The sequence below is a fragment of the Triticum aestivum genome, chromosome 5A (assembly GCF_018294505.1).
Source record: "Triticum aestivum cultivar Chinese Spring chromosome 5A, IWGSC CS RefSeq v2.1, whole genome shotgun sequence".
In the NCBI taxonomy this organism is placed as follows: domain Eukaryota; kingdom Viridiplantae; phylum Streptophyta; class Magnoliopsida; order Poales; family Poaceae; genus Triticum; species Triticum aestivum.
Genome location: NC_057806.1, coordinates 473,798,415 through 473,822,375, shown reverse-complemented (window position 1 = coordinate 473,822,375; position 23,961 = coordinate 473,798,415). Strand labels below are relative to the sequence as shown.

General features: G+C 44.3%; 1 protein-coding gene, 1 long non-coding RNA gene and 1 pseudogene across 2 annotated transcripts; 2 read left to right on the top strand and 1 right to left on the bottom strand.

The window, feature by feature from the left end:
- The first annotated feature begins 1,438 nt into the window (after positions 1-1,438).
- On the top strand, positions 1,439-5,376 carry LOC123104123 (uncharacterized). Its single transcript, XR_006450144.1, has 2 exons — positions 1,439-3,614; positions 4,287-5,376. It is a non-coding gene; the product is annotated as an uncharacterized lncRNA (long non-coding RNA).
- A 4,115-nt stretch (positions 5,377-9,491) lies between these two features.
- Positions 9,492-15,751, bottom strand: LOC123101417 (probable LRR receptor-like serine/threonine-protein kinase At5g10290; annotated as a pseudogene).
- A 4,797-nt stretch (positions 15,752-20,548) lies between these two features.
- On the top strand, positions 20,549-23,724 carry LOC123107226 (plant UBX domain-containing protein 10). Its single transcript, XM_044529226.1, has 4 exons — positions 20,549-21,293; positions 21,448-21,657; positions 21,745-21,915; positions 23,385-23,724. Exons 1-4 carry the CDS (start codon positions 20,712-20,714, stop codon positions 23,610-23,612), a joined length of 1,191 nt encoding a protein of 396 aa, XP_044385161.1. The 5' UTR covers positions 20,549-20,711; the 3' UTR covers positions 23,613-23,724.
- The last annotated feature ends 237 nt before the right edge of the window (positions 23,725-23,961 follow it).

The following is a 23,961-nucleotide window of genomic DNA, read 5'->3' as shown; positions in this document are numbered from 1 at the left end:
GTGTACTGTATGTATGGACCATGCAAGCATGTATGATGGATCGACCACTCTTTCTCTCTGCTAGCTATATATCTCCTAGCTAGCTAGGTGCTAGGTTGGAATCGATACCTTCCTGGTCTGAATATCGATCATTGGTGCAAATATACCTTCCTGGTCTGTATATCATTGGTGCAAATCTGGCTGGCTAAAGCGAATCAGTAAAGGAATGTTATCAATTGACAAAATAATGTTTATACATAACAATTGACAAAATTGCAGATCACCAGCTCACAAGAATGAGAGAGCACGTGGTGTCCACCTCCTGCTCGGACCACTGCCCTCTCATTATTCTCTCAAATGCCAAGTCTACACGTGCACCGTGTGAGATTCCGGTTCAAGAGCTTCTGACTGAAATTTCCGGGTGCCTCAAGACGGTGCAGTTAGTTTGGACTAGCTAACATGCACGTACACAGCAGCCTCACATCTCGTCGCTTGATTGATTTGGCTGGAACACAACACGCACATAAGATATTTTTGCCTCAACCCGTGGGCTTGCATTTGCGTTGATTGATCAAGAGCTTTTAGTACATTTATAGTTAGCGACTCCAGTTAATGCAAGTCTGATGTGCCTATCCGCCTATGTTGGTGTGGGCTTGAACAAGTGGCTTTACTGCCGTGGTTTGTGTCTTTTGGAGTATATATGTTCTCTGGTAGATGAGAATCTGCAACACATAGCGCTATAGGTGAGCATCTAGACGATTCACTTTGTTCTCCTGTAGATGAGCATCTAGACGATTCACTTTGTTTTAATTTCCTGTAGATGAGCATCTAGAAGATTCGCTTTGTTCCCCTGTAGATAGCATCTAGACGGTTCACTTTGTTCTCCTGTAGACGAGCATCTAAACGATTCACTTTGTTCTCCTGTAGATGAGCATCTAAATGACTACTCCCTCCGTTCCAGAATAGATGACTCAACTTTGTACTAACTTTGTGCAAAGTTGAGTCAACTATTTCAGAACGGAGGGAGTAGATAGTTACGATGCATGCTCACTTTGTTCTCCTGTAGATGAGCATCTAAACGACTAAATAGCTACGCGTGTGTACACTTTGCTCTCTTTGTTCACTTTGTTCTCTTGTATCTACAACCAGGAATAAACGCCCTTGAGAGAGTAGGGTATGTATCGCTGTCCGTTTTACATGATCCCTCTCCCCAGCAAAAGAAAACCTAATGAAGAGAAATACACAGTTTTACCAACACCACGTGGCCAGGGCTTGCATGATCCACCTGATTATAGTAAGAAAGCGACCAAATGTTAATTACTCCGTTCCTGAATATAGGATTTTTTAGAGATTTCAATAGGGACTATATACGGAGCAAAGTGAGTGAATCTACATTTTAAATACGTCTATATACAACCGTATATAGTCCGTATTGAAATCTCTAAAAAGGCTGAGAGCTGCTTTGCGACTTAACATGAATAAAAATGGCGAATGACTAGGCAGTACAAGTGCGATAAATTAGTCCGGCTAGACAGCCAACTGACAAATTTGACTGCCTACGACAACAACATTGAGTTCAATACAAGTGATATAAAGGTGACCGTAACTTAATTACTCTAGATTAACTGCTGGAGTTGCAGCAAAATGCAATACAGAGTCGCGCCAGAATCCATACTGACTGCTGGAGGTGCCCCTCGCGGACGGGAGAGACTAGTATAAAAGGAGCACCTAGTGTGCAAGAATAGAGAACACATCTCACCCACCCACGCCGCTCACTCTCTCACTCCTCTCCACACGGCAACAACAGATAAATCCCCTAGGTTCGCCGGTGAGCGCGGCCGGCGAGAATCCAACCGGGGCGCGAACCGGCGATTGTGAGCACCACATCGAGGCCGGCTCTGCCACTCGATCCGCATCCTCGTCCATGAAGAACTGGTAACCTGAATCAAAAGGAACCCAACTTCAGAAACTAGCTGCAGCGTAGACATCAAGCAAGGGTACCACATCGCAGCGTAGACATAGTCGCCTGGCTACCGGATCCATTCTGGGCTCTGTTTGGGGTGAAGGCGATGCTTAATGACAGTCGTGGTGTCCTAGGCAAAGACGATGCTTAATGGCCAGCGTAGACATAGTCGCCTGGCTCTTCTAAGACACCACGACTGTCATTAAGCATCATCTTCACTTCAAACAGAGCCGAGGTTGAGCAGCAGGACATCCTCCACGCATGTAAGCTCCCAATACTTCATAGAGACATAAGATTTTTTGTGGATGGATGCAGGGGGAGACAGATTTTCATCGCCTGTTTTTGACTTTTTTTACGGTTGTTCTTGGTCTCTATGGCTCCACTAGGTTTGGAGAAGGAAGAAAGGCAGCATTAGTAGTGTGTGAGACATGGTGGTGGGGCTTTGACCTTTCTTTCTTTTTTGATCCGGGTTTTGACCTCTCCCATGTTGCGTTTTTATATACCATTCTAGTTTCTTCTTTTAATTTCCCAAAAAATAACTTTTTTTTTTTTAGAAAAGGAGGATGACCCCCGGCCTCTGCATCTGGGAGATGCATACGGCCATTTTATTGATTATTCTCGAGGACCTTACAAAGTAGTACAACAATATGCCTGAATCCGCCATCTTGGCAACATCTGCCACTACTCCTATCCATATGATGAAGGGGGTGCAAGCTGGACCAAATACCCAGACCTCTCACCTAAGCCTAACATCTAAAGCCGGAGGCCCCGACCGAGCCACATACCGGGTTCGGGGCACAATCCGGTCTGACGCACTCACATGTGTCGTCGCCGCCATCTTCCACTAGTCCATCTTCAGAGCAGATTGAGGTGCCAACCTTGGTAGGATCCTCCGCCATCGACGCCATCAAGGCACCAAACGACGACCACCATCTACGCTAGTCCATCTCCAAGCAGAAGGAGCACTACCACAGGACGAAGACCGGCGGAGAATAGGTGAAACGCTGCACACAATGCCGCCGCCAAACACCTCACACGCACCGCAAAGCACCCACCATGCTTCCGAGGACCCCAAAAAATAACTAGTTGGCACGTAGTCGCTACATTATAATATAAATTTAAGCCATCGACCATCTGCTCTGATTTACGGAGTACTTGCTTTCCGGTTATAGTATTTATCATACTCCCTCCATTCTAAAAATACAGTGCATATTTTGTTTTCTAAAAGCCAAGAAAAAATTATCAACATCGACAATACAAATTAGTATCATTAAATTCATTATGAAGTGTACTTTATATTTTATTTATTCAGTACTTTAGATATTAATATGCTAAAAACTTGGTCAAACATAGAAACATTTGACTTTGAAAAAACAAAATATGCACTACATTGTTGAAGGGGGGAGTACTGTTCTCAGTTGATGTCATCATCTGCTGTGTTTCGTATGCCCTTTATTTTGATCCACAATAATGCAGGTATTTAGCAGACTGGCACTGACACATTCCTCTGTTCTGTGAAGCAAACAGAGTTAAGATTATAATCAGCAACGATCCTTTGTTCTTCTATCCAGAAAAAGCTGATATCAGCTTTCGGAAACCATGAAGCTAGCTTATGAATTAATCTTCCTGGGGTTCTTACAGTCTGTTGCATATCAGATGTTTGATCAAGAGGGTAAGAACTTTACACTGGGTTTTTTGACCTTCAGCACATAAAGTAACTGGACAAGTGAACTGCATATTCAGTTTGAGAATTTTGACCAGAAGATGTCACACATTAGTAGTGACGCAAAAAAAAGTGATGTAGAATAGACTTTTCTTTTCAAGGGGCTGCAGAATAGACTCTTTCGAAAATATAAACACTTAACTGGATTTTGGATCCCCGCACGTGTCGTTGTCAATTGTGTGAATTAGCAATGTCGAGAAAACAACCATAAGAAGAGATGAATGCATATCCTTTTTTTGGTGTGAAATCACAGCATTTTCATTCTAGTGCCCTGGTGCACATTCGCTTCGCGCAATGGGATAGTCTTTAAAAATGCAGACACTTAAGCATGAGCTTCTGAGTGGTAGAACAAGCTTAAGCATGAGCTTCCCTTGGTTATCCTGAGGGCAGAGAATAAATCTTAATCAGTTTTTTTATGGTTCTTAATCAGTTTATTGCCTGACCTGACCTTTTCGTGTTATATGTTTTACGATTGTATTATATCTTTTTGCAAGCTCTACATCAGTTACGGTCCATATTAAACATGCAATAGATGTTCGCCAGAACTATTCACCAAACTTAATAGTTCTCTTTGATTGAGTATTTACCTTTTATTTACTAATAAAACTTGCCTTTCTCCAGTCCAGGCTCTGTTTGAGGTGAAGATGCTGCTTAATGACAGTCGTGGTGTCCTAGAAGACTGGAATCGCCATCTAGATACTGCATGTAGTACTATTGCTATTGTCATGTGTGATCCTGACGGCAACGTGGTCGAAATGTAAGTGAAGCCTAACCTAATCATCTCTTGTGTAACTGCACTAAACCAGTCCCTGCCAAAGGCAGTTACAGTATGTTTACATTCTATCCTTTGAACAGAGGAAATAATCTCGCACATTTTGAGTAAAGTATACCCTTTGTGTCTGATACCAACTTTTCCTTGATACACAGAGGATCTCAACATCCTCCCTTGTAGTGTCAGTTAATTTAGTTGCTCGGCGAGGTGACAACATCAATACCTGATTGACAGACGTAGTATATGTTTTGGCCAAACGAAGTTGTTCGTTTCAACTGGTCTGAGCTTTTCTACTTTTATGTTCATGTTCAAATTTCAATCATACTTTGCCTAGTTTGTCCACAAAATCCAGTGAGCCTTGTAAGCCTAGTTTGTGTTTTATAGTTTTTTGTCTTTTTGTTGATAGAGTTTGTGCCTGTATTTTTTTTCTCGGAAAGGGCTCGTGCTTGTTTTGTTTTTTAATAACAAAATTAAAAAGGTTGTCCCTGTTAGTCATACTCATATCCAATAATCATGCGTGATGAATTCTAGGTTGATGTGAAGCGTGTAATTTGCACTGATTTATTAGTTAATTAACTTTCAAAAATCCAACTGAAAAATATTTTTTAAAAATCTCTGGTGCATTTGTCATCCTCTGGTCCCTAAGGCCCAACGCTCCTCAGACATGCATTTTCATCTTCCAGTCAACGAATCCTGCTCTTTCTCTTGGATTCTCAACTCACTTTTTCTACCACCACGGTCTAAGAAGCTGGAATCATTGAGGGTACTCCTAATGCTTGGCTCTCACAGTAGCATGGTATCATTGGCAAAATGCCAAGGTGGCATTGTATTTAAAGAAAAGAGAGAGAGGGGAGTTGTATGATAGTGGAGATATGGCTCTTGGCTGGTTTTCCTATGCAGTGTAATATACTTTTGTGTGACATATCTCCGTATTTTTCACTCCTTACCTTCTCTTCCGAATTACGCCACAAGATTGAGATAAAAATATAACCCCTGAATTAATTAAATGCAATATCATTTAGATACAATATCTAAGATATAATGCATTGTGGTGTTTGTCTCTAAAGCAAATCTACTACCCACAAGGTTGCGCGTAGTGTGCATAGTATCATAGATAACCTCATTTACTGTTTTGTACGACACATATTAACACGCCATTTATTATACTATGGTATCATATCATGATATCGAATCATTTCTTCCTTCATTTAATTGTATGACACCTCATCTAAATTGCCTAGTGTACATGCATGATACTTCATATGATACTCCAACTATGGGAAATCTAAAGCGTTAAGACCCAATACATTGGGAGTGCCCTTATGGGACACACCCTCAACGGCCTGTACCCCGAAACATTTGCTTCCAGCAAACCATTAACGATGGGTAACGTTTGCCTTAAAAACATACGGCACACATTACACGTCCATGATATTCAACATCCCACGCCAGCAGGGCCTCCCTGCATTAAATCTCCCTATAGTACGCCGGGTATATTGGTGTTCATGTGTGTGTATCCTCAACGAAATTGTGTATGGCATCCATTCCCAGTCCAGACATAATGGTAAAAATATAAGGAGCATTTGTTATCGGTGCAAAACATCATGCTCGTCATTATAATCGCTAGTTTCATATTTTTTTGGTCACAAGGGTGTTTTCTTATCATCTATTACTATGTTTGTAATAGCATGTACATGTGTTCACAAGACTATTGGCTTAGCTTCTCATTTCTGAATTTGTAGAAGCTTGAGCTCGTCGGGGTTAAGTGGAATCTTGTCGCCCAACATTGCGAAGTTGACAACACTACAATGACTGTAAGATCAAGAATCAATTACTTATGGAATATATGATTTTTCCCTCATGAAAATGGTATATTGATAGATATTCATTAAAAATGGTTTTACTATCGTTATTGTCATATATCTTCGGTTCAGGTTTTTAGATGATAATAATACAACTGGAGAAATAACACAGGAGATTGGGAATCTTTTAAGTTTGACAACTCTTAAACTTGAAAATAATCAATTCAATGGCTCAATATCCGATTTTCTTGAGCACATTTCGAAACTGCAAAATTTGTAAGTCAGACCATGACTTGCTTTATCTCTTAGTATTACAATTAACTAATAAACATAAGGGTGTGGTAACTTCAATAGGGTTCTCGGCCAAAATCCTCTAAGTGGAAATATTCCAATCTCTTTGTCAAATATATTCCATCATTGAATTCCATGCTTATAGAATAAGAAAAATGACTGAATGTTATTGTTGTCATTGCAAGCCTTGTATTTATTTTAATAAGAAAATAACCACTTAAATTGTGGTTTACACTTAATGTCATGCAAAGGAAACATCAACAATACAAGTAATCCAGAAACCTACATGACAATCTATATGGAACCCAACATTCGGATTGAAAAACACATGCTTGCATTTCATACTTAACATTTATTAATAGGCAGATCAAGAAAATCCACCATAAAGGTGGTTCTCGGAAGCATTGGTGGAGCAATAGTTGTTGTTGCTATGTTTGCTCTAATCTTGCGAAGCATGCCTTGCCGATGTGATTTATTTTTTATGTTCCAAGTTAGTTAGGATTAGGGGTAAAGTATTTTTGTTAATGCATGTTTACCATATTGAAATTTTCACCATGAAAATATTTTTTCATCTATTATAGTGGAATTCTACAAAGAAAGGCTTTTTTATCAACTAAGGACATGATAAACATGTAAATTAAATTCAACATGAGCATTGTCTCAACCTAGATCTTGGGCCGGCACAATAATTCTCATTGCATCATCTCATGATTGCAGCAAGAAATTTGAGTAAAGAAAATTTTCTTGGCAAGGGCTCTTTAACTGAGGTTTACAAAGGAGTTCTTCCAGGCCGAGACAATAAGGCGGTTGCCATCAAACAAATGGTTAAAGTAGAAAATTATAGACATGACAGGGCTTTCAAATAAGAAGCTAAAGTTATAAGTGTGGCTGTCCATGGGAACTTACTAAAATTGATAGGGTATTGCATGGCACAAGGGAGTGCTTCTTGGTTTAGAAAGTAATATCACATTGTAGATTCTTTTCTTATATATTTTTCTATGCTCATATCTTGTTGATGACTTTTGCTCAGTTGAACTATTCAGTCTATTAGTCTTGGCAGACACAATGTCTTATTTTTGTGGATGATGAAATATAAATCTCTGACATCGTCAAAAGTAAAGATAATTGAATTATCTCTACTTGTATGAGACACAAAATAATAACAAGAAAGTCACTCTTGGATAATATTATATCATTATAGTTTGCTTCGAACTATCATCAATGAAACTAATGAAATCACATAAATATGAGGGTATAAAACTAAATGAACCAACATTGGATTGGAAAGAATAATGAAAATTGCTCTTGGCACTGCCCTTGGTTTGGGATACCTTCATGATAACTGTAACTCCCTGATTATCCACGGTAATATCAAGGTTGTCAATGTCCCGCTCGATGGAAATTTTGAAGTTGTGCTAGGATACTTTGGACTGCCAAAGTTAATGGACCAAGGGAAGGAAATAATGACGATAGAGAGATCCAGGGAACATTGGGCTACATGGCTCTAGAGTACAGGAAAGACATCAACGAAAACCGACATAAATGGATATAGTGTCTTGGTGTTAGAAATTGTGACGGGAAAGGGTCCAGGCTTCCATGGTAATGTAAGATTCTCTATCCTACTTTTATTTACAAGTACTTGTGAAAACAAGAAAAATGATATTAATTTAGCTCATGAAATTGGAGTTGTAGAAGCAATTTTATGCTGAGTTTTTGCACGGGCTAGTTATATAATATTAACGCTCATCAACAACTACAGATGTAGTTCGAGTTGAAGTTTTCCAAGAAAACAATGTATTAAATACTTTGTGATCCGACTAAAATGACAAACCATGAGCCAAAAGTAAGAAAGAATTAATTCACATGATTTAGTTCACACAATTTTAATTGATTTCAGTAGGATAATAATTATTAATTTGTCTGATAAAACTGGAAAAAATGTCGACACGGACACATGAGATTAGGGATTAGCACTTGAGAGGTTTCTTTCTGTTGAGAGTTTAGGGCTTTTGGTATGATAGGGCTTTAGTCCCGTATAAGGTCACTCCGACTTTTATCTAAGTATGTTAAGAGTCCAAGTCTATTAGGAATGCTTTTAAGAGTTTCTTACCTTTCAAGTCATTGTAAACTATGGTTATATATTCATAGAGATTGTTACTTCAAAAATCAAGTAATGAATTAAACCCAAAGTAATCTGAGTCACAGTCTGATTGTTGTTGTTATCAATCCCTAACTCCGGGACGCCACACGATCTCCGGTCGAGCACCCATACAACCTGAGACCGGGGACGGAGGCTATGTCATCCTCGAGTTCTAACACTTTATTTGTTAGAATGATAGTATTATCTACTTAGGCACCTTAGAGAACATGTGAAGTAGTGCTCTCTTTGTGGAAATGGTCACCCAGAAAAATAAGTGAGATATTTTGAAATTTGTAGAGGCTAAAGAAAACTCTTTTAAAATGATACAGTCATTGTTAAATTTAGTCACATGTGGCCTAGATACTACACACCATGTTGCTGAAACAAATTCTTAGTTTTTGCTCATAAGATAAATTGTTAGATATGTTCTATTTTTACTCTGTACATTGGTGAATACACATAGTTTGCTAGACTGTCATGATCCCCAATACAGATTTTTTACCACTTATTTTCAAATTTGTATGTTCACACAAAATAATTAAAAAATGGATTTAGTTTTTTAGATTTATCATACAAATTAATAATTGTTATCATACTGAAATCAATTAAAATTGTGCAAGCTAAATCATGTAAATCAATTCTTTCTTACTTTTGGCTCCTGTTTTGTTGTTTTGGTCATATCGTAAAGTATTTAATAATTGTTTTCTTGGAAAAATTTGCTTGAACTACATCTGTAATAATTGATGAACTGTAATATTATATAACTAGCCTGTGTGGAAAAACTCAGCATGAAATCGCTTCTACTACTCCGATTTCACAAACTAAATTAATATCATTTTCCTCATGTTTACACTAGTACTTGTAAATAAAAATAGGATAGAGAAGCTTAGATTAACATGGAAGTCTGAACCCTTTCCCGTCACAATCTCTAATATCAAGACACCATATCCATATATGTCGATTTTTGTTGATGTCTTTCCTGTACTCTAGAGCCATGTAGCCCAATGTTCCCGGGATCTCTATCATCATTATTTCCTTCCCTTGGTCCATTAACTTTGGCAGTCCAAAGTCTCCAAACACAACTTCAAAATTTCCATCAAGTAGGACATTGGTAGCCTTAATATCACCATGGATAATCGAGGGGTTGCAGTTATCATGAAGGTATTCCAAACCACGGGCAATGCCAAGAGCAATTTTCATTCTTCTTGTTCAATCAAATGTTGGTTTATTTGGTTTTAAACCTGCATATCTATGTGATTATCTAAACTAGAAGAAAGTCTCAAATTCTCCATGAAAGGATAAATCAAGAAGTGATCCCTTGGTGCCATGCAATACTCAATCAATTTTAGTAAGTTCTTGTGGATAGTCACACTTATAACTTCAGCCTCTCATTTGAAAGCCATATCATGTCCATGATTCTCTACTTTAGCCAATCGTTTGACGACAACCACTTTATTGTCTCGGCCTGGAAGAACTCCTTTGTAAACCTTAGTGAAAGAGCCCTTTCCAAGATTTTTTAACTCAAATTTATTTTTGCAATCATGAGATGGTGCAACAAGAATTATTGTGCCGACCCAAGATCTGGCTTAGAGCATGCTCATCTTAAATTTAATTTACATGTTTATCATGTCCTTAGTTGAAAAAAGCCTTTCTTTGTGGAATTCCACTAAAATAGATGGGAAATTATTTTCGTGGTGAAAATTTCAATACAGTAAACATGCATGAACAAAAATAATTTTACCCCTAATGCTAACTAACCCGGAACATCAAAAACAAATCACTCCAGCAAGGCATTCTTCGCAAGATTAGAAAACACATAGCAACACGGAGAACTATTGCTCCACCAATGCTTCTGAGAACCACCTTTATGGTGGATTTTCTTGATCCACCTATTAATAAATGTTTAGTATGAAATGCAAACATGTGTTTTTCAATCCGAATGTTGGGTTCCATATCGATTGTCGTGTAGGTTTCTGGATTACTTGTATTGTTGATGTTTCCTTTGCATGACATTAAGTGTGAACCACAATTTAAGTGGTTGACGGTATAGCTAGAAGCCTAGAACCACATGATTACACTCATTATGTTAATTGCAGGAGTGCATAAAATTCCTTATTCAGTGTAATATAGAAATTGTATAGAGGTTGTCTCAACTAATTCGGATTGGAGAGATAATTAAAGTTCAGGTAGGCCATACTTTTATAGGGACACATGTAGTTGTTCAGGTATTTTACCACTAAGATTGTTTTATGCCAGATTGTTACAAAACACAAACCATAGATCATCACATAATTGAGTTCAAATGGTCTTATTCGCTTATTAAAATGAATACAAGGGTTGCAATGACAACAATAACATTTAGTCAGTTTTCTGCTTATATCAGCATGGAAAGGAAAACTTACATGGAATTCAAAAATGTAATATTTGACAAAGAGATTAGAATATTTCCACTTAGAAGATTTTGGCTCAGATCCCTATTGAAGTTACCACACCCTTATGTTTGTTAGTGTACCGTAATTCTAAGAGATAACACAAGTCATAGTCTGCCTTATAGATTTTGCAGTTCTGAAAAGCGGCCAAGAGAATCGGATATTGAGCCACTGAATTGATTATTTTCAAGTTTAAGATTTGTCAGACTTGAAAGATTCCCAATCTCCTATGGTATTCCTTCAATTATATTGTTATCATCTAAAAACCTGAAATGAAGATATGTGACAATAACGATAACAAAACCATTTTTATTGGAGATCTATCTGTACACCATTTTCATGAGGAACAAATCATAGATTTCATAACTAATTAATGCTTGATCTTGCAGGCATTATTGTGTTGTCAAATTCGCAATGCTGGGCGAGAAGATTCCACGTAACTCTACGAGCTCAAGCTTCTACAAATTAAGAAACAAGAAGCTAAGCCAATAGTCTTGTGAACACACAGGTACGTGCTATTGCAAACTTAGCAATAGATGATAAGCAAACACCCTTGTGGACCGTAAATTATATGAAAACTAGCGATTATAATGACGGGCACGATGTTTTGGCACCGATAACATATGCTCTCTATATCTTGCCATTAAGTATGGACTGGTAATGCATGCCATTGACATTTTCATTGAGGATACACGCACATAAACACCAATATACTTGGCGTACTATAGGGAGATTTAATGTGAGGGACCCTAGCGTGGGATGTTGAATATATATCATGGATGCGTAACGTATGTCGTATGTTTTTAAGGCAAAAGTTACCCATGGTTACTGGTTTGTTGGAAGCAAATGTTTCTTGGTACATACGAGGGTTTATCTCATATGGGCACTCCCAATATATTGGGTCTTAATGCTTTAGACCTTCCATAGTTGGAGTATCATATGAAGTATCATGCATGCCGACTAGACAATTTAGATGGGATGACATACAGCTAAATAAGGAAAGAAGGATATAATATTATGACATGACATTATAATATCTCTCTACTCCTATGGAGTTGGTATTTTCGCCTCACATCCCATCCTCCTCCCACCGCTCCTATATTTCGCCTGACTGTATTCCACGCCCACCTTTCACAGCAGCCAACTTTGGCCGGCACGTTAACCCAACACACGCCCTGGACCTCGATCCCGATGACATAAGGGTCTTGCCGTCGCCTGCACCTCCTCGACGCCCACACGCCGCCGTCCTCTCCTCATAGCCAACGACTATCAGCCTCTGGACCAAGACCCCCTACCGCCCCCAAATTGCCATTCCCTCCTCTCGAACCTTGGCGCCGCCATCTCCGAGACCGCCGCCACACGGGAGGCACCTCTGCACTTTGTCATGACCTCCTACACGGTGTTGTCAAGGCGTCGAGCACCACGCGTGCGACAGTGATTCTGTCCCATGGAATCATGGATGAATCTCAGGGCAGAGGTGGCCGCTTGTGGACGACCTCAGGGCAGTGGGGAGATGATCTGACGCTGGGAATCGGGCGACCTCCACCGGATCCGCGGTTCGGCTGTCCGCATACAGGCGACCGAAATCCCACTAGATCTTCCTCGCTGCTGCGTGAATCTCATCCCGCCAGATCCTCATCGCCATTGTCCGGAGGCCCGGCGAGGGGACGCGATAGTGGGCCTCATTACCAACCACACCTGCAACGCCTCGGAGACGGCGACACTGTCGATGCCCGATCATCTTGATTTGCGTTGGCTTAGGAATATTTCTTAAATATAAGTGTTGAATCATCACCTGAGTTTCTGCACCCGAGCTCAAATGAGCTCGGGTGAACAGTAAAATCAAAACTAAATAAAAAAATTTAAAAAAATCCAATTTTTTTGGAAGAAACATTGACAAAAGTTCTAAGTGCTTGCAAAAATTCGCCATGAAATCATATTTCTAAAAGGCGTGGCAAAAAAAAACAAAATCAGTACTCTGAAAAAGCTACTTTCAAAAGCATTTTGGAGCATTGAATTTGTTTTTTTTGCCACGCTTTACAGGAATGTGATTTCATGATGAATTTTTGCAAGCACTTAGAACTTTTGTAAATGTTTCTCCCAAAAAAAATTGGAATTTTTTGAATTTTTTTTTATTTTACTGTTCACCGAGCTCAAATGAGCTCGGGAACAGAAAGGCACTTTCGCACCTGGAGCTGCTAGTATGAGATTTTTCAGGGTAGGAGATATCAGACTCCATGGCAATGGCCGATGGCTATTGTTTGAATTTCTCACAAGCCATGAGAAAATCGGGGTTTAACACTGCCTAAATTGTGTTACACCCTATGCTCATGATCTGGTGACAGTTTGAACTATTATTGGTAGCATAATTACACATTGCACCTCTTTTGTTATGGCGATGAATTGCTTTGATCTTTGTTTTGTAGTACGGGACAAGAATGGCTTCAGCGGCAGCATCTTGAATCATCAAAGTTGTGTGAATTCCCTCTTGCTTGGGAATTGTATTTTAGCATAGAGCAATAGCACTACAGTGCTGAACGTTTTCTTGAACAGAAGCCATCTGAACTTAGTTTGAGCTCTCATGTTGTTAAATGAAGCTTGATTTTTAGTAAGCTGAACAATGTTTCTGATTTCCTAATTTAACAGGATATTTTCAGTTCTGTTCGTATTGTTCTAATTAATCAGTTATTTTACACTATTATGTAATGGGCATGCTTATATATCAAGTGATTACAGCATCTTTATTATTTTTGTCACGACTATTTCCTTCCTCAGATTGCTGATCCACGGTCCTCCTGCAGATTCCAATGCTGACTTGAATCCTGTTAGGAGTTGATCAAGATAATCCACTGTGTTATGATGCAATCACTGATTAATTGGTGTGGAATGTAGTGCTCTATTTGAGAGAGAGAGAGAGAGAGAGAGAGAGAGAGATGTGACCAGTAATGCATTCATTGTTCACGCTTCTCTGGCCAGCTCATATGTGGTTATCGAAGCAGGAAAAGTTCTTAAGAAGGACTCTAATTGCTATGGACCTCGAGATTTCAGATGCTTCTTACTATTGTATATTGCCGTTGACACTGGACTTGCTATTCCTGTAAGAGGTACATTGGAATCGCTGTTCATCTAGAGGAGTCAGTGCCAATTCTACGTCGGAATAATGCAATGTTAATGATTGGAGGTGATGCTTTTCTCTTCCATGCCTAAATTGTCTTTAGTATATGTCCATATAAATAAAAGGGAAAAAATATTTCCCCTCCCTCAATTTTTTTAGAAGTACAAAAATGGTCTCTCGACTTCAAAACCAGCAAAGCTTAGTCCCTGAACTTTTAAAACCGGATAAGTTTAATCCCTCATACCGTTTTCAAGTGGTTTCCTACCGACATGGACACGATTTTGCCTAAAACCAAACACGTCATACATGTTTGACCGGTCTTTGGTCCATGTGGCAATATTTCTCTTTCCTTTCATCTATCTAAAGTGTGTACATTTCATCGAGCACATAGCATGCAATGTCTGCATGTACACAGTCGTGCTTGCTGCAGCTTGCCACGACCGATTATCACCAACGACTGACAAGTCACGCCCCATTTTGGGCTGCCCTGCGCGCCTCGCCGCACCACACCTCCCCGGCCACCTCAGCGACGTGTACATGAGGCCGCGCATGCATGGTACATTTTTTTTTTTTGACGAGTACATGCATGGTACATTGGTACAAGCTCCAGATGTTGAAGATGCTCCTGATAGCAGCCCAGGCATGATTGCACGAACGTGGAGGGGCGGGGGTCATGCTTGTGGGTGGATATGAGGTTCAGGATACAAGCCCATCTACAGCACACGGCCGTTGTTGCCGAGTAGACCAGCGCCATGCAACGGCCTCTGCACCTCAGGCCTCCGCGGGGCCGAGGAAGCGAGGATCCTCCACGGGGCTGCTGCCATAGATGCGCCCATGACCTCCATTGTCGTGCCTGCGCTGGAAATTGTCGACGTGCGACAACTCGCCTCCGTCTCACCACATGCTGGAGCGCCGCCGTCGCCGTCATGCAACAAATCGCCCGTCTCCTCCGCCACTGGATGGAGCGCCAAGGAGGGTGCAGCCAGCAGGAAAAGCACGGGGCGCCTCACCCCGTGTCGTACCTGTCTCCAGTGTTGCCGGCTGTGCTTTACATGGACTGTTCAATACCGCTTTGCCATGCCACGTCATAGATAAACCAGGTTTGACCGAGGCAGGAACTAACTTTATCCGGTTTTGAAAGTTGAGAGGCTAAATTTTACTGGTTTTGGAGTTGTGGGACCATCTCTATACTTTCAAAAGAATTAAGGAACGAAAAATGTACTTATTCCTAAATAAAATTGCAGTGTTTCAATTATTGAATCTTCGATCAAGTGGTTGTTTAATTCATATATAACACAATTGTTAAATTAATTAGTTTTTTAGCTATATTATAGTTTGAGCTGAGGGCTTCTTCAGTGGCGGAGCTTCGTGTAGACCAACGGGGGAATCCCCCCCCCCCCCCCCCCCCCCCAAAAAAAATTAACTTTTACAACCATTGCAGAATATGCTCTATTTTAGGCCCAACTAGCTAGTGTTTAAACTAGAGATTAGCCCCTCCTCTCCTGTTAATTTGCCTACCTTCAGCTGATGGCCCCATCTTGGATTATGCTCAAGCTCTGTCACTGGGCTTCTTACAATTTTTACTGCTGCTAATTTGCACTTTTACTAGATTCATTTTTTTCACATGAGTTAGTTTAGAGCAGGGTATTTCGTAAATGAGTTTATGTAACTTTTCTATCTGAGAGTGGATATGTTTTGTGTGCTAGATGGATTGACTCCTACCAAAGACTGATCCCAAGCAGAACTACAACCTGTCCATGGATTACCTGCAGGCCTGCATTCTAACCAACAACATTGGGCAGTGAGCGAGATGGGCGAGCGGCGACCAGGGAACACGCGGAGTGGTGCGACCGCGCAAGAGGTGACAGGGAGCCGGCGGAGACTGCCAGTGGTGAGCGGTCGGCACCAATGGCGAGCAGGCAATCACCGCGACGGCCGAGCGGACAGGGTGAATAGGTGCCACGAACTGCACCTCAATTGGAATACAGTAAAGAATTGATATGAGAACGATGCATACGTGTGACCATCAACTGAATTTTTGTGTTTTGTGTGCTTGTGTTTGCAATCAGCCAAATCAATCAGCCAAGGACTATTATGTGCGCGATTGTGTTAGTAATGGGTATCTCTGAAGAATATTTCTCATGATGCCACCGTAGCATGGCAGACCTTGTAAGTGCCACGAACAACATGATATTCTTCTTTCTACTTTAATTTCTTGATTTGAAAAATAATTTGCTCTGCGCGTGTAGGAACATAGAGGTCGGGCAAACGAAACTTTGGCATCTTGATCAATCAAGCGAAGTTTTTAAGCGTACATACAAGTAACTTTGCAATCAAGTGCTGTTGTTGCTTTTTCAGTTTCACTAATTGCTAGCCAACGTCAAGGTTCATATTCATTTTTATTGTATAGATGGAACGGTATTGTCTATATATGGACACAAGACGGTACTCATGTAATACTCGGACACTTGCAACATGCCATTGCTAAATTAATCTCTACCATACTTCTCCATGACATCCACTGCGGTAAGGTTGTTTCAGTTTAATTTAGGAACACTTTGCATGGTCTAGATAGCTAAGGTTCTAAATAAGCTATTGCTTATTTTCATCATTTCAAAATGATTTCGTGAAGTTTTTGTTCCCATCTATAAGATCAATCATCCTTTTCCCTTTATTTTTTCCTTTCTGAGGTCAGCTTGTGTCTAGGGCACATCTAGATGTGCTCTAGTTATTGCACATCTAAGTGAGTGAATCAAGTATAAAGAGAAAAAGAAAAAAGAGAAAGAAAATATTCACACGAATCTCAATGTAAGATCAATGGCATATAATTTAGATGTGCAATACTTATGGCACATCTACATGTGCTTTAGCAAAACTGTTAAATGATAATTCATTGAACTCAAATATGCCCTCCTCTCTGGCGACACTGGGGCGACTCCCACGCGGCTTCCCCCCACCCCCCTTCTCGTCGCGCCGCCGCCGGCGAAGCCCGGAGGGCTCCAATGATGGCGGCGGCGGGGCGGTTCCCTGGGCAGCCCCCACCCAGTTCTCCCGGCCTCCATGGCATGGCGGCGACCCGGCGACGCGAGCTCCCAATCTGTGGGCTTTGGCGGCGGGGTGTGGTGGTGGTCCTTGGTGGGCGGCTGGCAAGGGCTGGCGACGCCGAGGGGCCTAGGTGCTGTCGGGGCGGGGCTGTGGCGGCAGGGGCTGGCGGCCCAGATCTGGGCGCTGCGAGACTGTTGCTGCCTCCGTGGTCGTCCTTGCCGCGGGCGGTGCAGCACCTGCTGCTTCCGGCATGTGTAGCGGTGGTGGATGGCATGGTCTTCCGGTGGAGGCACCAATCCGAGAGCATGTCCGCTCCGTCCTCAAGCTATGTGTCAGGATGCCCAAAGGGCTGGACTTTTCCCAGCTTTGCCTGCCGTTGAGGGATGATCCATTGGCAGGGGTGCCACGGCATCGTCCCGGCCTCCCGTTTGGTGGCGGTGTGCTATCGGGGAGCTCGCTTTGCCCGGGAGGGGCATGGCGGGGCGGTGGTGACCAAATCTAGCCGACCCGGGGGTGGGTATGGACTTGGGGCTGTGCAGGGGTGGGGAAGGAGGTCCCTTCCCAACCAAAAACCTACCACTTTAGGGGTCGTCGTCCCACAGAACTATCATTTTTTAAAAAGTGGTCGAAAACTACCAAAAATTCTTAATTTTATGACTAAAAACTACCACTTTCAGGTAATAGACAGTTTAAACGATTTAAACATGTTGACCGTTCAGTTGACTGTTATTACAGGTGGGACCCACACGTCATTCTTCTTCCTCCTCTTTCTATCTTTCTTTGGCATTTTCACAAACAGCTTCTGTGCATGGGAGGGAAGGAGGTCAAACTCCGGTGGCGTGCCCGCCGAGCCACGCCTGCCGAGCCGTGCTGCCGCCGCCCTCCTGCGTTTGCACCGCAGCCGTCCCGCGCCGCTCCGCCCACGATGCTGCCTGCTGCTGCCGCTCCGGGCTGCCGCTGCTAGCCACTGCCCGACGCCGGCGCTCGCCGCCGGCGCCCCGGGCCTCCAGCACCCCGTCCCGTAACAGCCGCTCCTGCCAGCGAGGTGCGCGCCTTCCCTGCCCAAGGTGCTCGCGCTGCAGGAGCTGCTCGCCGTGGTGCTGCTCGACGTGGTGCTGCAGGAGCTGCTCGCGCTCCAGCTCGAAGGGAGGCCGACGAGGACGACGCCATCTGAGCCGAGGTCGTCGAGGCAGGGGACGGCAGCAGCATCCAAAGCTCGCCGGATCTCCCGGCGACAGCGACTTCCTCGCCAGGAGATGGAGGGGCGGGTGCTCTTCGGCCCCGCAGCGCTGGCGGCTGTCTTGCCGGGAAGATGGAGGGGCAGGTGCTCTTCGGATCCCGCGACTCCGGCGGCCAGTGGCTGCCTCGCTGGGCGGATCGAGCGACGGTGCGGGCTCGAGAGCAAAGGTACGGGGCAGCAAGTGGACTTTTTTTTGACTGAGATTGGGGATTTTGCAGCCACGTCAGCTCCGACGGGTGGGTCCCGCATGTCATAAACCTGTTTAAATCGTCTAAACTGATCATTTTTCGAAAGCGGTAGTTTTTAGTCACAGAATTAAGAATTTTTGGTAGTTTTTGACCACTTTTTAAAAAGTGGTAGTTCTGTGGGACAAAAACCCCTAAAGTGGTAGCTTTTTGTCAATCACTCTCTCTTTTGTCATCTTGGTTGTAAGCGTGGGGCGAGGGTGGCGGTGGAGCTATGGATACCGAGGCGGACGGCTTTGGTGGTGGGAGCCGTAGTGATCGGGGGCGGAGCTCGCGGCTCGGGTGTTGCCTTGGTGCCATGGTCGTGTGGGCGACGTGGTGGCCAGAGTGCTAGGGTCGGTGGCGTTGGCGCAGCGGGCATATGTGTCCTGTTGTACTACGTCTCAGAGGAGAAGTGCTTGTCGGGGTTAAACCTGCTCTGGCTCTGCCAGGCCGACGACGGCGACGCCTGTGTGGATGTTGTTTCCTTCTTGAAGGCGACGCCATGGTTACTCTTCTTCCTCTATGTTGCTTTGAGGGAAACCTTGATCCTTGAATCAGGCGGTGGCGGCGCTCCGGTGTCGCTTTCTTCTTGAAAGCGCCGCCTTGAAGACCCGGCGCATCGTACACGACTTCGTTCAATGCAATCCCCTCCACGAGCCTTCGTTCCTATCTATCCATAAGGACCAAGCAAGAGCAGTGAACACATTCCAAGCTAATTTGCAACTGCTGCCCTGAGTTCCCGTCGCAAGAGAGTGAAAATCCACACAGCTGGATGGTTGCCATGATGCCTCGATTGCTTCACGAACAACACTCCACACAACTTGTGCCACTACACACTGAATCAAGATGTGGTCACAGGTCTCATCCTGTCCGCACAACACACATTTGTCATCGTCCGTCCTATGCTGTTTGAGGATCTGATCCCCGCTAGGGACGCGGTCTTGAGTGATCCGCCAAAAGGAAAATCTTGATTTTAGCTGGAATACACGCCTTCCAAATAACTATAGTGTCACATACTTCAAAATTCTTGAAGATTTCTTTGTATAATGACCCCATAGAGAAATGGCCCAACAACTCTAGGCGCCTGCTGGCGAAATCATGTCCGTCGAAGATGCGCCTCCCTACCAGCAGGCCGACCAACCCGTCCCATTTGCCGCATTCGGTCAGGTCTAACGGGCCCAAGGAGCGTTTGAAACGGGAGAGAATATCACATGGAGATCAAGTTTCGGTGGAAACCACATGGAATCGACTTTGAAGTTTCAAAAAATCTAAAAAAAAAGGGATCTTAAGAGTGTGATGTTCTATTAGTACATGAAATTCATGAGTTCAAACAAATTACCATTTACGAGGGAGGAAAAAACAAAATCAATATTGAATAATGCCGAAGAGTAAAAACGTCACTATTCATCACTGAATTTCTTCTTTTCATAGCTCGTAAATGGTAATGTGTTTGAACTTAGCATAGAACATCACCCTCTTAACATCCCGAATTATTTTTCAGATTTTTTTGAAACTTTCAAACATGATTTTCATGCATGAAGTTTTCTTTGAACTTCATGAAGTTACTACAAAGCCTGCCCTGGCCTTGTAGTAACTTCCCCATCCACTTGGCCATAAGACACCATTTCATTATGGATCTTGATGATGAATCTCGGCTTACACATGTTTCGGCATTGCAACTAGCTTGTCGTACACGTCTCAAATCTCCTACTTTGCTGCTCTAAAGGATCGACACACCTGTGAAGAATCCGATGTCCTTTGTTTCAAAGTGCATGAGACAAAGCACGAAGCAAACCCTATGTGCTCCCTTTATTTCCCTTCTTTAACAAAGCAAAGCATATATCATTTTCTTAATCCGGAGTGCACGCAGCCGCTTTAATTTAATTGGCAAGAGCAAAATGCACACAGTGGAGACGCTCAGCAAGCGCCTCACTTCAGCTTCCTGAACAATCCTCTGGTAGCCACAGAGGAGTTGTCGCTGTAGCATGTCTTCAAGCTCGGCGAGGGATGGCGCAGGCGGGAGCTCGCGGAACTACCGCAGCGGCTTCGCCAGGAACCTCGCGAGGCTCCCGTCCAGCATCGTGGAAGGGCTGTCGAGGTCGATAGCCCGCCGGGCTCCGAGGAGCCGCCCGCAGGGCATCCAGGTCCCCCAGCACCACCAGCCGCCGCCGCAGTGGCCTCCTCTTCCAGCTGCCACTCCTACTCCTCCGCCTTTCGTGCCGGAGGAGCTGTTCTTCTTCAGCGCGTTCGAGCAGCAGTACGGCGGCCACCACCCGTTCTTCTACGGGTGCCGGCTCAGCGAGGTCCTGGCGATCGCCCGGCGAGAGGGCAAGCACGTGTTCGTGTACCTCCACGACCCGGCCCACCCGTACACCGAGCCCTTCTGCCGGGGCACGCTCTGCTCGGACGTGGTGGTGGAGTTCCTCGACGCCAACTTCGTGTCCTGGGGCGCGGTCACCGGCAGAGGGGAAGGGTCGAGCATGGCCGCGTCGCTGCAGCCCGGCAGCTTCCCGTTCTGCGCCGTCGTCGCCCCGGTCTCCAGCGAAAGCATCGCAGTCCTACAACGGGTACGAACTACGAAGCCGATAGTATTGGACTTCACAGTGTCAAGAAATAGATGGAGCTTAGCGTTCCATCGTATGAGTATTAGGTTATAGAGGGAGTAAAATTGAATTTTTCATGTTTTTATTGAGAACTACAGTATATCTTGTCTCCTCGCAGGTAGAAGGGCCGGTCACGCCGTCGGAGCTCGTGGAGATGTTGCAGAGAACCATCGACGAGCAACGCGTTGCTTTTCGAGCCTCGATGGCTGACGACCATGCTGCGGCATTCAGAGCCTCTAGGGCTGAGGAGGAAGAGAGGAGGAGATCGGCTCTACGGCTGCGGCAAGAGCAGGACGCAGCTTACCTCGAGTCACTTCGGAAGGATCAGGTCCAATAGCAATTTTCACTCTGTGCTGTACAATGTAGTACATGCCCTGCTCAGACTTGGACATCTCAATTGGCTGTGTCAGTGCAGGAAAAAGAAAGATCCAAAAGGACTCTTCAGGAGGGAACCGCAAGGCCAAAGCCAAAGCCAAGCACGAAATATCCTGGCCAGGCAGGTAGAGAAACTAGCAGGACAACCCAGATCAGAGCACCTGCGCATAAGGAAACTGTACCTTCACACACAACGGAAGCAAACACCAAGGTATGAAAACTAAACGAATTCTCGGGTACACTCGCGATAGATAGATAGCAACAACAAGATAATATCAAAACTCATGAGCAGGGGAGTTTCGGATGCCTAATTTTTTTATTTTTTTTATAGAAATGGAGGAGGACCCCCTGGACGATGCATGCATCCACTTTATTAATTATTCACACAAGGCCTTACAAAGTCATACAATAGTAAGACTAAAATCACCGTCTAGGCAATATCTGTCGCTACTCCTATCCAGTTGATCAAGGGATGCTGATAGTCTGGGCTTAATACCAAACAGACCTCGCAGCCAAACCTAACATCTAAGACCTGAGGTCCCAAACAGGACGCCTGCCGGGTATGGGGCAACCACGAGTCCGACGCACTCCTCAATCAGGACGCCTGCCGGGTATGAGGCCGCCGCAGCCACCTGCCATGATTCCATCTTTAGTGTTGTATTGCCGCGTCTACCTTGCCCGGTCCAGCTGCCGTCAAGGCCACCACGATGTCAGACAGTGCCACCATCCTGCGCTCGTCCATCATCACACGCCCACCGACGAGACCCCGCTGCTCCATGCCGTTGAGACCCGCTGTTGTCAACGTGCCAGATTCCACACCGCTCCTCCTCTTGTCCCCTCCAGCCAGCACTTACTCCAAAACGTTGCCCCCAGGAGAGAGAACGACATCGAAAACGTCGTCATCGTCCGATCTGGTAGACCCAGATCTAGGGTTTCCCTTGGAACCTCCCAATCAGGTTGACGTGACCTGCAACGACGATGCCTCGAGAAGGGAACGACGTTCGAGACGCCGCCATGACCGCAGTCAGGCGCAATTTTCACCGGAAGTCACGTCGTCCCGATCTCGCGACTGGCTGGAACCGAGCGGAGCCTCGCCACGAAGACGAACGCCGCCTTCGGTAATCCGGCGGAGATCCGTCCTCTCCTCACCGGTCCCTCCAAGCGCCGCCGGTCGGCGGAAGGCCACCCCGCGGCGGATCAGATCGAGGCGTTGGATCCGCAGTCACCGCCGTCACCATCTCCGCACAGATCAGCCAACCCCGCCGGATGGGGCGCTGCGACCGCCGCCGTCCATCTCAGGGCCGCCGCTCCGCCGACTATGGTGCTTGGGCCACCGCCGCACAGAATGGGATCACCGCCCCAGCCGCCGCCTTCGGATCCCATGAGAGGTGCCGCCCCTGCCGCCTCAAATGAGATCCCGCAGCATCCACCTGCCCAGGTGCCTTCGGCACCGGGCCCACCGCCACCGCGGCCCACGCCGGCGGCAGCGGAGGCAGAAGGAGGCGCAAGAGGCGACCTGCGGTGCTAGGGTTTAGGGGCCCCTGGCGTCGCCCAGGGGGAGGCGACGCGAGGGGGAGGGTCTATCTTTGTTTATCTATGTCTGCTTTTCAGATGCCTACATATATAGAAAGTGTTGCAAATTATGCATAGAAGTTTACTGAACACTGCTTTTATGTGCAGGTAATGATAAGATTTCCCAACGGCGAGAGAAGGCAGCAGAGCTTCCGTCACACGGACACAATAAGGGAAATCTACAAGTATGCTAATTCCTTGGGCATACCTGGCATAGGAAAGTATCAACTTGTAAGGAGCTACCCAAGGAAAACCTACGGGCATCAGCAGCTGGAGATGAATTTTGGAGATGCAGGTTTCCATCCGAGTGTGACACTGTACATTGAGCAACTTTAGTAAAACATGATGTAACTACGAGACTGAATGTATATTTGATGCAAATCATGTAATACAAACATGCCAAGACATGAAGGCGTGCAGCCAGTATGATCACGAATTCACCATTTGCCATAAGTCTTAACAGCCACCATATATAGTAGGGTCACAACGCATCCATCGGTTCACAACACAAGGGGTCTCAGTTTACAACAACATGAGTTCGCGGCGCCATGCCCCCGAGTCCTGAAATCAAACCATCTTAGTCCAAAAGCTACATGAATTACAACAAAAACACAGGTTTTTTGGTTAGATTGTGACCATTATTATTGATCCACAGAAACTGGTGCATGCATCTCACTCACAGCCT